The sequence below is a fragment of the Geospiza fortis genome, unplaced genomic scaffold (assembly GCF_000277835.1).
Source record: "Geospiza fortis unplaced genomic scaffold, GeoFor_1.0 scaffold12, whole genome shotgun sequence".
Lineage (NCBI taxonomy): Eukaryota > Metazoa > Chordata > Aves > Passeriformes > Thraupidae > Geospiza > Geospiza fortis.
The window spans coordinates 3,032,930-3,050,382 of record NW_005054323.1 but is presented as its reverse complement, the minus strand read 5'-3'; the positions used below and the strand labels follow the sequence as shown (position 1 = coordinate 3,050,382).

General features: G+C 39.7%; 1 protein-coding gene across 1 annotated transcript in view; it reads right to left on the bottom strand.

Moving 5' to 3' along the window:
- The window catches only part of PRUNE2 (prune homolog 2 with BCH domain), a 102,587-nt gene that overhangs the window by 39,732 nt on the left and 45,402 nt on the right, over window positions 1-17,453 (bottom strand). Inside the window, 6 exon segments of the mRNA XM_031056878.1 lie at window positions 4,850-4,897; window positions 5,667-6,465; window positions 7,370-7,849; window positions 7,852-13,439; window positions 13,441-13,808; window positions 14,779-14,937. Coding sequence (XP_030912738.1) covers window positions 4,850-4,897; window positions 5,667-6,465; window positions 7,370-7,849; window positions 7,852-13,439; window positions 13,441-13,808; window positions 14,779-14,937 — 7,442 coding nt within the window.

The following is a 17,453-nucleotide window of genomic DNA, read 5'->3' as shown; positions in this document are numbered from 1 at the left end:
CCCTGTCCCCAGAGTGCCTGGAACTTCTTTCCAGTGGATCTGGCCAATTAATAAACAATCCTGACAGAAGTGAAAGATGGCAGCCCCACAGGTTTCCAAGAAAAAAAAAGGAAATAGGCATTCAAAGGGAAGTAAACGTTACCTTATTTTTTCCTACAACAACAAGATTTTCAAGTCTTTAAGCATCCTATATATAGCATCCCTGCTTTGTCCAAAGAAGAATAAGGCAAACCTGGCATCTCTAACTCACTGCCTTATTCTAGCTTTGGGATGACAGAGGAGACATTTTGAGAAAATATTTGGTGAAACCTTTGGTCACTGGAATCAATGTGAGTTTTTTCCTGGGTACCAGTTTGTCAGTATTTAATTTCAGTACTGGGCATGGATATTGACTCAAATAATTAATGGCTTTGAGATTTATTTGTATTTGGCTAAGTCACAGAGACAGCAGAGTCATCTCAGAATTCTTATTAATCTTGTAACACATATTTTTCTTTAATTAAATTTGAGTATCTTTATTCACTGGCAAGCACAGGGGAATGCGATGAAAGCAGGCTTTTCTATTAATAAAACACTGGACTGTTTCCTCTACTGGGCAATTTTAATAGCCAGCTGTATCCTAGTGGTCAAAGAGGGATATTTCATAGAGGCAGCGGAAGAACTATCTTTTCCAAAACATCATTATACATGTGAGCAGAAAATAATTACTCCTGTTACTTTGAGAAAATGCTATCAGAAAGATAAATGAAGCTTTCTTTTGAAGTCTTATTCTAGCAGGTCAAATACATTGTGGAAGTTCTTCAAAGGAAGTTGTCTTCTGCTCAGTTTTGCCATGAGTTTTCTAAGCTCTCCCTCAAACCTTCCAAATATCTCTGTTCTTACTTCTACTGTTCTCACTGCTTCTTGTACCTCAAGTCAATACATCATTTAATAGTATTTTGTTCAGCTTTTTCTAACTCCTTCTAATAAGGAAAAGATAATACTGCCCTACAACAAATGTAAAAGCAAGAATGATCAGGTATACACAGCCACTAAAATACTCTGAGGAATACGCTCGGTAAAAACTAGCATAGCCATCTGCAGTGTTCTCCCTCTGCCTCCTGACCAATTCATCACCACCAAACTTCATATAGCTCTGTAAGACAAGACACCTTTTATCAAGAACAAAATTACCTCCCATCTTCATAAATTTTACTGCTGGCACACCTCCAGTCGGCAGCAGCAAAGTATGTAATCCTGCCCACCTAACATGCTGTATAAAAAGCTGTTTTCTTTCTGGAAAGACTGACCTTAGTAATGAGCTATGAAATCTTTTTTATTTTTTTAGGAGTCCAAAGAAGCTCTAGGGTTTGTTACTTTCGGTGTTTGTGCATTTCTGAGATAAGCTGATTTCTTTTCTCCAGTGTTTTAATACTAGTAAATAGCCTTATTCTTCACTCCCTCCTGAAGCTTTTCCTTGCGGAAATAGAACAGGAGAGGATAGAAGAACTTCACCCCTAGCCATAGACTTCTTTAAAACACCTTTGAGAGTTGTTATGTGTGACATTGGGACAAAGGGCAGTGACTAGCAAACATCAAGATTTTAAGGTACTTCCTCATTCTACTTTTTGTTAATGCTTTCTGTTTCAAAACCTTAATGCCCTCTGTGTTGGAATTTCAGGCTCTTTTTTGCTCCAAGGTCAGGGCAAATAAAACTGAGGAGACATCGTTTTTGAAGTCTGAGTCCGAAGTTTATTATCCTTATCTATCAGAAACTCATGAGATGTGAGCTCTCTCTAGCAAGTCGAGAAAGTGAGCTAAAATGGTGTCTATTCAAGGCTATGTAAGTCCCAATTATCCAATAAACAGTTCATATCTATATTATTTATGCTTCTAACCCAATTATGATGACCCGAAACCTGCAACACAGACATCTTTCACCCAGTCAGAGAAAACTACCCAGATTCATGAAGAAGAATGAAGAAGGTGCAAAAAGACAACTAACCCACACCCAAAATTCTCCATCTTGGCTCCCATATATCATCATATACTAAAATCCCAAATCCAAGTTTTTTCACCATGTGAGATCACATAATACTATCCAAACTACACACACACTGTTTCTGTGCTATTACTCAATTTTTGAAGCCTTTTCCAAGGTCTCAGGTCAAACAAGGTTTTTACTTGGCACCCTCAAATTCAGAAAGCTCCAAGTTTTCAGCCATCAGAGTTCCAACATTTCTTCTGTGTAACAGGCAATTTTATTAAAAGAAGTGACAGATATCTGCTGGATGTAAGCAGAAAACAATGCAAACTGCATCCTGCACAGACCCTTATTCCACTACAAAAGGAACCTACTTCAGCACAGCACAAGTTGGAACCTTTAATTTTTTTCCTAAACAGAGACATATGGATATAAAAGGGATTACAAGACAGTTACTAAGTAAGTGCCTTCATAAACTACTTCAGCTGTTCATTGGCTGGGTTTGAGTTTAAATACAAATGATATATTTCTTTATTTTTCTAAGGTGATAGAACCACAGAATGATTTGGGTTCGAAGGGACCTCAGAGATCACCTGGTTCCAAACCACTTGACTGGAGAAGGGACACTTGCCACTACATCAGGTTGCTCAGTGCTCCATCCAGCCTGGCTCTGCACACTTCCAAGGATGGAGCATTCACAGCTATTCCGGGCAACCTGTTCCAGTGCCTCACCACCCTCACACTAAAGAGTTTCTTTTCATCCTACTTTGATGTAAGTCTTTGGCAGACTCAGAGCCTGATGACTAGTACCATCATATACCTTCCAGAAATTGTACTGCAACAATCAGAAAAGCCTTAGTTTCCTCTCTTATGTGATGACACCAGTCTTCCTTCACTAACCTCCCATAGGCTGGCAGCACTGCTGCATCACATTATTTTAAACTTCACTGGCCATGAATGGCAGTTAATTTCAGACTAAAAAGTCAAAAGTTGCATACTGAGTTATGTTTTAAGAAGGAACTTCTGTTTTTAAAACTGTCAATTAAATACATTAAGAAAGCATTTCGAATTACACACTTCTACCATGTCAGTTGCTAGTTTTTCATCTGTTTATATAAGAGCTTTCATTAAATGGGCATATCATCTAGAAATAATGATTCCTGTATGTGTTTCATCATAGTATTTTTTCTGTGTGTTTGCTTTGGTTTCGAAGGAATCAAGGCCTCTGTGATCATGCTGTGGGCATGTACAGGGATGCATATGTCTGTTCTCCTAGGAAGTCTGAAGTCTTTACCTAACTGACCAAAGATATACGCTTACTACAAGTTTATTGAATATCAACTATCAAGCAGAGGGGAAACTGAGAGGAAAACCACACTGCAAAAGCAATCTCTATTACATACAAAATCCTCACAGAAGAGGATTAATTACTTTTAATAAAATTAATGCTGGAAGAAACTTCCACTAAAGTTCACAACTTACCAAGAAAAAAATCTAACAAGAAAACTTAAACCCAAAGCAAAGTAGATTTTACTGGTTCCATGCTCCCACAATCAATTGTCAATGTGGAAGCTGAATAAGTTCCTTACTTTGCTTCTCTGGGCATCTGTATTAGTAGTGTAATGGACAGAAATAGCCACTGCTATTGACTAAAAAGGCATTTAGTATTAAACAACTTCTAAGTAAGATAAGACAAAAGACTAAACTAGAAGCTATAGTGATGACATATATTCCATACCAAGAATTATTTTATCTTTTTCTTGCAGGATGTACCACATTCCATCACACATTTAATTTTTTATTGAAAACACAAGAACATTAACATGGTACAATTTTGGATTTTAATGTGGGAATTACCCTAAGCAAATACACTAAGTTCTAAGAATAATGAATGTACTGCATGCAAAATTCCAATGTGAACTATTGTTGAGTAGTACTTCAAAGTTCCTAAAAAACAGCAGAGCTCTTCTCAAAATGGATATAACAATTTATAGCAATAAAATGTTAACCCACCCCTATAAATTTACAGCATAGAAATGTTTTTTTCTAGTACCAGTCTAAGTTCAAAAATCAGATTTTTTTCCTGAGGTGGCTAAGAGTCTTATTGCATCAAAGTTATCTCAAGTTGAAAATGAGCTGGTTTACTTACAAATAATTCTAAATCAGATAGCTAGAGTTTTCTTTTCCTCTCTACATCATGGGAATGTAAGTATGACAAGTCAAATCCCTAGGATGCTGCCTGCATGTAATTAATCAGTATGACTTAGACTGGGCCAGCATCTGCCTGGTTTTAATTTAAAATGCTTTATGGGAGACAGAGGAAATAACAGACGATTTCTTAATATCAGATTTGCAAGCTTGCAACTAGCCAGCACCTCTAAACAGCTCTTCCTGTTTCCTGTCCCAGTCATTACTGGCTGTGAGCAGAACTGGTAGGCATTTCATTATTCTAAGATTTTTTTACTAGAAATGCATGGTTTGTCAAAAAAGCATCTCTACTAATTGAAATCAGTTGTCTTTCATGAACTCCCAGTGAAACTCTGCAGAGGTAACACCAGAAAATGGCTTCCAGGGCTAACAAACAAAGCACCTCCAGGTCAAAGGACATCTCCCTTTCCTAGATTTGCAGATCCTAAGCCACCCTTCCAAACAACAACATGGACACAAAACAGCTGCTTGGAAATTTTGCTTGTTTGGCTTCTCCCAGATTTCTCTTTTATAGGAAATTTCAAAATTTACACTTTTCCTTCTGGAATGGAATTTAGAAGCTTAGAGGATTGGGTGCGACAGAAATGCTGTGCCAACCCACCATACTTTGGCTAGTTCCAAGGTCAAGCACTCGATATTTGGTTTACTTCAGGCTCTACAGGTCTGATGAGTACTCACCTTCTGCTAACGCTTCTGAAGATTTCCCTGTCCCTTGATGGCAGCCTGCTGTTTGCAAAGGAAGAGAGGTCAACAATGGAAGCACCCTCTCCAACAATACACTACAGTAAATGGAGCCAGGAGGGCCACCCCTCACCCCATCTGATGACACAGCACAGAGTCACTTGGCAGGAGGAATACTGCCAGCACAGAGACTGCATGTCCATCCAAAACCAGGTCCACATGTACTCACTCAATCTGCTTCAATCACCAGTTCAATTCCAACAGTCATAAATGCTCCTCTGATATGACTAGAGCTTGAAAATAATCACAAAGATCACAACTTTCCTTCATGCTTTTCTTTCCTCTACAAGCAGCATGTTTTTCTGACTCTGGGCCTTGACTTCCTCCTTTCTAACTTCTCAACAGATTTGCATTGGGCTGAGATAGTACTTCACTTCAGTCCCTCCATAATCTCATCATATACTGGCAACACCATCAGTACCTGGCTTGGGCCTGTATGCCCTGGCCATATCTGTTTCAAATTTAAAGGTAGGTAACACAATCAGTGGGACTTCACAGAAGGAAGACAGATTTAGTCCTGCAAGAAAGTAACCTTCAAATCAATTGCAAAACAACTCTAATTTGGCTCATATCAAGCAACGAAGAACCAACAATCTGTTTACAGAAAGGAAGTAATACATTGATAGTTAAATAATATTTTGCATACTTCAGACTTGAAAGTCTTGTAATCTATTCATAATGGCACACACCTCAACAACATAAGTAACAAATGAACAGAAGACTTTTGAAAGAAAATAAGTTGATTTTTACTTACCCTGATTTTTGATTCAATTCTCTGTCACTGTTGAGAAGAACCATTTCCTCCTTCATTTCTTGTTCTGTTGCTACATTATTCCCAAGCCTCTGCTGAAAATTTGCTTCCCATGTACTATCACCACCAACTACCTGCAACTCTGATGTTCCTGCAATGTCCAAACTCACATTCTCAGCAGCCAGGCCATCTGAAGGAGAACAGCTTTCATGTTCGAAAGATTTCTGAAGCGGAGTTTCTACCTGAAATTCTGTCCAAGTGTCAAGAATCAATTCCTGTGCTACAACAGATGCCAGTTCCTCACCAGGATGTCCGGACTCTGATTTTGGCATCTCTGTCTTGGCAGGAATTTCTTCAGGTGATATGTCACTTATTTCATTTTGTCCCAATATAATCCAACCCTCGTCTTGCCCACAGCTTTCCTGTGATTTCCTTTCACCATCCAGCTTCTGAGGCACAGCAGAAGAATTTTTCTCTTCTAAGTGAACAGCATCCAATCCAGTCTCACAAACAAGATGATCTTTGCTTTCATTTGAAATGGATATTGGAAAAGCATCCAAGGAGCCTGGTGAAAAGCCTTCATGAGATTCTTGAAATGCAAAATTAGTTTTGCTTCTTTCAAGGGCATCATTTGTTGCAGGTGTTTTTTCTTCCTTAGTAACATGGATGTAATCCATCTCCAGTGAAGCTGGGAGCACCTGCATGCTCACATCTTCTTTATTGTCTGTACTTTCCAGTTCAGGGCTCTTCTGGGAATGTCTCAGTTTTTCCTCTCTGCAAAGCAGGGAGTCAGTGACAGCTTCTAAAAGAACAGGCAAATAAAAACTCTTTTAAATTTCTGAATTACTGATTTAGTCACCATAGTATGCTTTAATCAGTACTGTGAGATAAAGCTCTTTTCAGTTTGCTTTGCTCTGTTAATATGTACTTGAATTTTATAACATCATCACCATCATCATTATTGTTAAAGGTTACACATTAACACAGCAATCATCTCCAAGGCACAAACAATTCAGTGTCCCATAGGCTAGGCCCTGTACAAACAACAGAAATTATATTACTTCAGTGTTTAAAAGCTTTAGATATGCCTGTGATGCCTAAAGTTTTAGCTTTCATATTTTCCAGATTCTGTACTGCATTAGTATGCAACTCTGAACTCCATATAAAGTGTTAGTAAGTTCTCCTCACAGTTTAGTCAGACAAAACAATCCTTTTCCAGCCTGAGAACCAAGGACACCGTTACAGCCTCAGGCCCGAAAAGTGTCAACAACAGCAAACTGAGGAGAGGAGTGGATAGGACTTCATATCATTAAGCTGTAATTGGACAATTAACCCCAATATGTAAATGGACGAAAACTTTTTAAAGTGTGAAAACTCGTGACCAGTTGTCCATCTTAGGTCCGTCTTGGGTCCATCTTGGGTGCAGCCATGGCTGGGCTCTTGTACAGCCCAAGATGCACCCTTTGAAGGCTTTTTAATAAATACCTACTTTATTCCTTTAACTCTGTCTAACCTCTGTTCCAGGCAGCCTCTCAAGGCATCATCTAGAGAATGACACTAGAGCTCTTTCCACAAGAAATGTTCTGCACATTAGGGAGACACACAAACTTCTCACTTCACTCAAAGCCTCCTCCTCACAGGCTTCATAGAAATACTTCCTCCTTTCTCTGTCCTATGTATTTGCCCTGGAAAGCAGATTTTCTTACCATCACATGATCTTCTATCTCCACCTTGTGGTGAGTCAGGATCGGTTGTTTCTGTTTCAGATTTTCCTGTCAAGAAATCAGAATCTGGGGGAGTTACTTCAGACATGGAGAGGGATGGTACTGAGGTATGATTTTCCTCAAGACACTCTGTTGATGTCTCAGACACCTTATCTTCAGTCATTAGGATGCCCTCTGCACCTTCCAGAGGAGCCGACAGTGGCAATTGTTTTTCCAAAGAAACACTGTCATAAAATGGCTGCTGTAACAAGAGCTCACCGTTTGCATTCTCTCTGCTGCCAGAGGGTTCAGCATCAAAAGAGGCAGAGGATGGAGGAGTACATACTGTTGGTGATTGGTCATTGGGTATTTCCTTAAGCACAGGAACATAATTTTCAATTACAGCTTCATATTCTTTTGCTGTATCATCAAACAGTTGATTATTTGAATCAGATTCATCACCTTCATTACCACTAGGTAGAACTCTGACTTCCCTTCTGCTGCCTCACTGCCTAGCAGCATCAGTATGTTCATTCCACCACACGTGCCTGCCAGGACATTAGTCACTGAGGTGTCCCTGATACTATGTTCTATCCCTGTGTCAGAGTCACCCACACATTCTTCTGACCTATCTAGCTCAACACCAGTTATTGCTGTATGATCAACACCAGAATATTTTACAACTTCACCCAAGGTACTAATTTCTTTTAAGCTTTGTTCTTCCCTGTCAGGTTGATTGAAATACACGGGAAGCAAATGCATTTGAGAGGTCGCTATTTGAGCTGTATCAGATGGTGCTCCTTGATGGCGTGCATTGGTGAAACTTCCATGGAACATGTCTTTCACATCTAAGGATGTCACTTTTATAACTTCACTGGCAATTTCAGTTGACTCAACAGGGTCAAAAACCAGCTTATTTTCTAGACTATATTCTTCTGGAATTGCAAATTCAGGAGGCTCCTGAGGATTAGAGGAGATAAGCTGATAGAATTCACTGGCCTTTACTGGTTTATAGTCCTGGGGGCTACCATTTTCAGAGTGCATCTCATTCTGCATTACTAACTGACACTTTGAATCAAAATCTGCCTCTTTATTCACATTTGATTTTGTATGAATTGGCTGACTGTCTTTGTCTTCAGGCTCCACTGCAACCTGAGAAGATGGGATAGAGACATTCTTAGCTCCATATTCCTGGCACACATCAGGACTGCTTGACAACTCTGAACCATTGTCTTGGTCACAGTGACTTAAAATATCAGGATTTTCAACATCTGATTTCAAAGTGACAATCTCCTCAGCATTAGTCCACAGGTCAGGTTCCACTGAAAACTGCTGATTGCTTCCTTGTGTGTTATCCTGTAAAATATCTGGGATAAGTGCAGTTTGGGGAACTAATATATTCCACTCTGGGCTTGACTCTTCTGCCATTTCAAAAGATAAGTCTTCTACAGTGGAAGCACCTGGCATGGAGTTGTGCACTTCTACTCTTTCACAGGTGTCTTCCTGCTGTCCTTGAGGAGTGAGACTTGCATTTCCCTCATTGTCTTTTGGTAGATCCAGTACAGTGATTGCTTCAACTGGTATAGCTTGTTCCTCATCTGAAAAAGAGTTTTGTGGAGTCAATTGATTTTCCTCATCTGTAGAAAACAACTGCTTTATCAACACCCTTTCTTCTTTATCCAGTGTGAAAGAATCAAATCGATTGAACTGTGAAGTGTCTTCATTTATCTGACCACCAGGACTATTGATAGATTGTACTAGTCTTTCATTTTCTTTTTCATCAGAGTACAGGGGGGCAGGTGGATTTTCATCATTACTTGTATCTGTGAAATGTGCTTCTGTTAGTTCTTCATCTTGTGAAGGGGAACCACAGAAGTACTCTTTACTATTTCCTAGCTGATTTGTTACAGAGTGACTTGAACCAGAATACTCATCTTCCAATTGCTTTTCTTCACAAGGTTGTGAACTCCACCAATCTGAACTGTTGTCTAGAAAATCAGATGTTCCTACTGTGGATTTTGGATTAGTTCTTGAATCAGCTTCCAGTGACATGCTCCACCTATCTACAGCTTTTGAAGAATGCTCTTCTTTATTGCCAGCAGCAGAAGTCAAAGCAGGATCTTCATTCATTTGATACAAATATAAGTCTTTCCCACTATCTGGTTTTTCATTGAAAATACTCACCTGAGTTACTTCATCAAGTGTTTCACAGTGGCCTGTAGTAAGTTGAGTAGTCTTATGATCAATAAAGTCAACAGACCCATCCTCCTGCAATACCTTTTTGGCTTCAATTGTTTCAGAATTTTCACTGAAGGTGCTTACAAGGACATTCTCTCCCATCTTAGTTTTTGCACCTAAACTGTCTTCATTAGCTTCAGGACTTGTTGCATTGGACTGATCATGACCCTCTTCATTTTCAGCGGCTTTGTGCTGTTTGTTTTCACACACTGAATCTTCATTAATCACTTCTGGACATGCCTCTGAATTCTCTGAATCCTCATTTATCTCAGGACTTGATAAAGAAGATACAGTATCATCATCTACATGGGCATTCCAAAAATCTAAGCTTTTAGGAACTTTGTTTTCTTCGCCACTTGTTTCAAATCCTTCTTCATATTCATTCCCAAATTCCTGCTTTTTAAAGGAATCCACAAGATTTTTATTATTTTTCATCTCCCACACATCCCTGCTTCTTTCATGATGACTAGCAACTGGAAGGTCTCCCCACACATTCACAGATGTATCACTTAAGTCAGGACTTGTTCCACTTGAGTGTGTATAATAATTTATTGAATTACTCCACATATTATCTTCTTCCAAATAGCTTTTGATCTGTATATCTTTTGAAAGACTGCTTGTGGTATTTGCTATTTCAAGGACTTCGCTTGCCTCAGGACTTGTTCCAGGAGACTGCAAATCTTCACACGGCTGTGAATGCCAAGCAGTTTGGGGAAAATTGTCATTAAGCACTGCAAATGGCTCTCCACAAAGATTAGTTGCAGGTTCTACATTTTCAGAGTTTTCATTTCTTCCCGAAGCTATTTCAAGTGAAAATGAATTTTCCACCACAGACATATGTGTAATATCAGGAACACTAACAAATCCAGAAGGATTTTTCTTAAACTCATCTGTGAAAGAATTTTCATTTGTCCTCATCAGTTCTAAGCTATTTTTAAAATACAGTAAATCAGAATTACAAATGTCTGGATGGTTAGGAGTCACTTCATGTAAGCATTCTTGCCCTTCTCCAAGAGTTTCTTGTATTTTATCCATGAAAAGAATTGATATGGCTTGGCCGCAAACATTCTTTCCAGAGTCATTCCGGACACCTGAGCTTCCAGGTATTTTAGAAGAATTATTCTCAGGATTATCACTACCCTTATCAGAACTTTCATAAATACTTTCCATCTTGGGACTTGTTGCATCCTCTGTCACTGTAGCCTCTTTTCCAGCTTCCTCACAAAGCAGCTGTGACATTTCACTATAATTGTACTTTTGTGGTAAGAGGTCATCAAAAAATTCATAATCTCTGCCTCCTTCAGAAATACTTGAAGATTCTAAACTGTTCTGCAACATGTCTTTTCTCTCTTCCTGGCTAACTGGATTACTTTGGTTGGAAAATGACACATTCTCTGTGATTAATACTTCCAAACTAACACTATTTCTCTGTTTTTCTGGGGAGGTGGCAACTTCAGTTGTTGGTTCATTTTCTTCCAAATCCGTTTTACCTGAAGATTCATTGCCCTCTTGCACTGGTTTATTACAAATGTCATCAATCATCTGCTGCCCATTTGTCACATGTGTTCTCTTACATTCTTCTCCTTCCTTAGAGATGACAGTGGCATTATCCCAGCCTTCCTCACAACCCTGCTCACTCTGTAAACCCCATGAGTCCAGCTGGTGCACTGAATCCTGAATACCCAGCTCTTCGTCAATACTGGCAGTGGTTTGTGCTGCATTCTCACTAAGTATCTCACTCCCTAAGTCACATATTTTCAGATCCAAACCATTCTCATTTTCTGAAGCTGGCACAGAGGTGTTTGTGTCTTCTACAGGAACACTGCCCACTGCTTCTGCCTCATCAGCTGCTCTCTGTCCAGTATTTAATTCATTCTGTGATGGTGATAAGTCATTCACTGTTTGATTATATGCCAGTATTACTCTTCTGTTTTCAGATACAGGAAAGTTATTTTCACTGCTACATGTTTCAGTTGAAAAACATAGATCAGCTGTTTGTTCTGAATTAAGGCAACGTTTAGCAGAGGCAGAAAGAACTGGCATTTCAGAATTTCTTTCTGGTAAGTGGGTGATGTTATTCAGGGGAGTGTTCCAGACATCTGTATTTCTAGTATTTGAAAAAGGCACATTGTTAGGAGACAATGCTTCCTTAGTTGATTTCTCAAGTACTTTTGACTCAGCCAAGTTTGTGTTCATGAATTTACCAGTAACTGTTCCTTCATCAAAATCCTTGTCCTCATTTTCTCTTTCATCTTCCACATATGTAGGTGATATATATGAATCAGATGTTGAATAATTGGTGTCTGGTGGAGAAACAACTAAATCTTCCTCTATATTTGATGAACTAAGATTTGAGTTTTTATATAAGAAGGTATCCTCCCAGGGCACCACCACTTCTGTTACTTCTTTTCTGATGTTTTTATCATACATATTCCAGGTATCTATATTTTCAAATTGTTTTGGTCTATGTTTAGGATCACCAAACAAAGCTTTTTCCCCTGTGTTCAGCTTGGAATTATTTTGCATATTGTTGAAAACAAAAGTTATATTTTCAGATTTTCCACGGTCTTCTATTGAATAATACCTTCCTTTATCCCACACTTCTGGATTTTCAATTTCATTGTCCACTGTGATTTCTGAAGAATCTGATAAACCTGTTTTTGATACGGCCCATTCCTCAGGAATATTCACTGATTTTAACTCTCTGTCTAGTTTGGGCATGTTCCATACATCTTCTGAGGATTCACCAGCACTTCCTTCATCAAACTCAGTCCAGATTTTGTAAGAGTCTCCAGCTAGCTGGCTACCTTTTCCTTCACCTCTACACCATGCATCTGACATCACAGGTGTTGGTTGGCTGACCTTCCACAGGTCTGTAAAGCTCTCCACTTCTTGCTTTGTCTCATCTAAAGAAGCAGTTTGCAAACATGAATGTTCACTGTTCTCCTCTTGATTCTCATGGTTCCAATTATCTTCTTTAAACTGATTATCCCATAGACCTGCTTTCATATACTCCATTTGCTTTGGCTGTTTTTGGAGGAACACCGAATCTGAGGCTCTTCTATCAGTATGTTCTTGTAGCAAAGGACTTTCTTTAGAATCTTTCCATAAGACAGGACTCTGAAATACAGATTCCTGTTCACTTGAACTCCATGCATCAGCATTTCTGGAATCTAGATCAAAGCCATCCCACCAGCTGCCATATCTAACATGAGATGGAGAGTAATTTGTGCCCTCTATTTCATTAATTTTTTTTATGACATCTTGTGAGAAAATTAAAGGCTGCCCATTATCCAATGGTGAAGTATCTACAAGACTATTCATAGGAGTTGGTGGAATTTTTGAATCAGCAGATTTCAACACTTCTGGTGAAGAAGAATCACCTTCCACAAAATCAATCAAACTTGAAGTTTTCTCACACATTTCTCCTGGATTCTCATCAAATTCAGCCAGATTGTCTTCCTCAATTTTTGTTGTAAGTAAGTCAGTTGAATACTTCACTGTATCATTTTCTAAGAGGTTTGTCTCATCAAGTTTTTTCTTCAGAGTGAGCTGATGCCTTTCTGATGAATCACTATTGAGAAAATAGTCATCTGCTGGGGAATAATCAACAGAACGAGAAGATGACTCAGATGGAGCTGTAACCATGGGCGCTAGATCAAAATTGAAAAGATCAAAGTTATCGCTCTTGCTTCCTGACTGAGACTTTTGCTCTTCAGCTATTGTTCCTTCAGGAATAGGGCTGTAGGAATCAAAGCCAGGCAGAAGACTGTGATGTGAAGCAGCCCCTTCTGCAACAGGGCTGTCATCACTAAGAAAAACAGAACTCTCCTTGGCTGTCTGGACTCACAAGGTCCACATTAACATCAATGTGGGCTTGCACAGACCCATTTAGATCTTGAGGATTTTCTATAAAATTGGCAGAACTGGGCTGTGGTTCTACATCAGAACCATATAACTCCATAATACCAGAAGATCCTTGTGAAAGTGGAGCACTTCCAGCAACAGCTTCAGTAGAAGAAGTTCTACTGTTTGATACCATTTCTGGTTGCCTTCTATTTATAACTTCCTTAATTAGAAGAAAAATTTGATCACAGGTCACTGAAGAATTTTCCTGATGATAAATGAGAATTTGGTCACATTCGCATTCTAGAGGATCCAGTTCCAAACAAGGATTCTGACATTCTTCTAATTCACAGCAGATCTGTTGAAAAATGGGATATTTCAGAAGTCACTGCAGTTATGGACATAAGGCACATACTGACTACTTCATCATGTAATACAGCCATAGCTATCTCTTCCTATTAACCAATTGCTTGACCATTTCACTTTAGTATCCTTATTACGATCCCCAAATAGATGATGCATTACAAAAGAGGATCAAGACAAAATATTTGTTATATGACTGGTCAGAAATTATACCACTTGACTTTTCGGTTCACTTCTTGTTAGAAAATCCAAACAAAATGTTTGGTCGTGTCCTTGAGAAATCTGAGTAAAATTTATGTAATTAATTTGTGAATGTACTTCTAGAATGGGGTAATTATATTAATAAAATAAATAAATGCATTTATATTGGTCTTGAAAACCATGGAGTCACTTAGCCTCTCAAAAATCATAAGTTTTCAAGACTGAGAAAAAGGTTCAGAAAGTTGCCACTGAGATAGTCTCTTCCATCTGGGGATATATATAGTTTTAAAACATGGGGAGCACCTAGCTCTGGACAAATGTACAGAATAATAATGATTTTTTTTTATTTCAGAGTTTGAATTCTTTAGGAATAACATATACATATATGAGTTCTGGTCATTACCACTTACAAGATGTTTGCTTATCACTCATTGCCAAAGACACATTTGTGTAAGTCACAGTACAAACCCAAGTCAAAACTGGGGAAAAAACCATTTTAACTGAATTGAAAATTCCTGCCCCTTTTAGTATTTCTTATAACCTTTTTCTATTAGCTTGGTCTGAAGCAATAATAAATACCATAATCTTTCATTCTCTTACCATATAAATAATGCAGCCATTTCAAATAGCTGCTCAATTGCTGGTCAACAGTTGCTATGTTTTGAAGTCACTTAATTAATCAACATCTTGATATAGACTACTTAAAAAAAACCTCAACATTTTTTTTCCAGGAAAAACATTTGATTCTTTTTCCAGGTACTTACTTGATTGCCTAGCTCTACATTTTCCGAGTATACTGCTATTTGCTGTTTTGTTTGCTTCTCATCTGACAAGCAGTTGGCCAAAATGACAAGTACATCAAACCCATATTTATCTATGAATGCTTTCAGATCACCAATGAGACTCCTGTGTAATATGCAGTCCTGAAAAACATTAAAAAATTAAAAGAAATGTCAGCAACTTTTCTGGTTCTTTTCATCCAAATATGTTGTAAAAATAGCTGTAAATGTTAAAAAGCATCAGCAGGTCTAACAAGTAAAAAAATTCCATTTCACTTGTCAAAACAACCATGTACCTAATAAAAATCAAGAACCAGTCCCATAGACAAGTAATGGAAGAACTCTAGAATACTAAATGCAGGTTTTGCCTTCCTAATCTGCTGGTGAAACATAATTCTTACTTGTTCCTGCTACCTGCTTTTGCAACATTGATTAAAAGCACTCCAAGCTCTAGTGTATACCCATGATAAAGAAACTGGGCAAAGGGAGTAGGTGACTTGCACGTATGAGCATGGAACTTCCAGTAAAACTCAAACTCAAGAAAGAAATATATGCAACATGGAAGAAGGGACAGGCCACTCAGAACGTCTCTAGGAGCACTGAGTTGCAGGGATACGAGGAAGGCCAAGACCCACTTGCAACTGAGACAGGCAAGGGACATCAAGGATAGCAAGAAGGGCTTCTATGATTTTATCAGCAGCAAAAGAAAGATTAGGCAAAATGCAGGGCCACTGCAGAATCAGATGGATGTTCTGGTGATGGAAGACACAGAGAAGGTAAAATTACTGAATGTCTTATTTGCTTGTCTTTACTGTTGAGAGTAGCCCTCAGGAGTCCCAGACCTCAGCAGTAAGAGAGGAAGGCTGGAGAAAGGAAGGTTTCCCCTTGGCTGTCGAGGGTTGGGTTAGAGATCAGCTAGGCAGATTTAACACTTTAAATCCATGGGATCCACCCACAGGTGATGAGAGAGCCTGGCAGATGTCCATCTGCTGCTTTCTATAATGTTTGAAAAATGATGGAGAATGGGAGAATTGCCTGATGATTCAAGGAAGGCCAATGTCACTCTTGTCTTCAAAAATGACAAGGAGACCTGGGAAACTACCAGCCAATCAGCCAGCCTCACCTCAGTTCCTGGAAAGGTGATGGAACAGATCATTCCGGAGACCATCAAAAAGCATACAGAAGACAAGGTCATCAGGAACACAGGAGCAGTAAGGATGGATTCACTGAAAGCAAACCAGATTGGACCAATCTAATAAGACTTCTGTGATGGCATAGCAGGATGGGTCGACAAGCAAGAGGAGAGCAGTGGATGTTGCCTACCTCAGCTTCAGCAAGGCTTTTTTTTTTCCTGTAACATCCTCATAGGTAAGCTCAGGACATGTGAGTTAGAGGAATGGACAGTGAGGTGGATCAGGAACTGGCTGAAGGCAGAGCTCAGAGGGTCATGATCAGTGCAGCAGAGTCCAGCAGGAGGCCCGCAGTCAGTGGTATTCCCAAAGCATCAGTACTGGGACCGATGTTATTCAACTTGTTTATCAGTGACCTGAAGGAAGGGATCAAATGCACCCTCAACAGGTTTCCTGGTGACTCCAAACTGGGGGCAGTGGCTGATCCACCTGAAAGCTGTGCTGCCATTCAATGGGACCTTGATCAGCTGGAGAGTTGGGCAGAGACAAACCTGGTGAGGCTCAACAAGGGAAAGTGCCAGGTCCTGCACCTGGGGAGGAGCAGCCCCAAGTGCCAGCACAGGCTGGGGCTGACCTCCTACAGAGCAGCTCTGTGGAAAAGGACCTGGGACTCCTGGTGGGTCACAAGCTGTCCATGAGCCATCAGTGCCCCTGTGGCCAGCAGGGCCAATGTCATCCTGGGGTGCATTGGCAAGAGTGTGACCAGCAGGTCACGGAGGTGATCCTCCCCCTCTGCTCAGCCCTGGTGAGGCCACTCCTGGAGTGCTGTGTCCAGTTCTGGGCTCCTCAGCACAAGGGAGACAAGGAGCTACTGGAGAAGGTCCAGTGGAGTGCCACAAGGATGATCAGGGGTCTGGAGCTTCTCTCTGATGAGGAGAGACTCTGGGAGCTGGGACTGTTTGGTCTGGAGAAGACTGAGAGGGGATCTCATCAATACATAGAAATATCTCAAAGGTGGTGTCAGGAGGATGGTGCCAGACTCTTTTCAATGGTGGCCAGAAACAAGAGAGGGAGCAACGGCCATAAACTGAGACACAGGAAGTTTCACCTCAACAAGAGGAAGAATTTCTTTATACTGAAGGTGGTAGAGCACTGGAACAGCTGCCTGGGAAGGTTGTGGAGTCTCCCTCTCTGGAGACATTTAAAACCCCCCTGCACGTGTTCCTGTGTCACCTGCTCTCGGTGACCCTGCTTTGGCAGAGAGGTCGGACTGAATGATCTTGAGAGGTCCTCTCCAACCCTAACAATTCTGTGATACTGGTCTATTGCTATTTCTTGAATAAATCACTGGTTTTTGTTAGAAAAATAAATACTTTATGAAATTTGTCACACCAATATTTCATCTAAAAAAACAAACATTAAAATAATAGTATTGAGAAGCAAAATTCACAAGCTAATTTAATTTTGCAGCCCTTCATATGTATCCAGGACGATGTTACCCTTTTGTAACACACAATTACCACAGAGCGA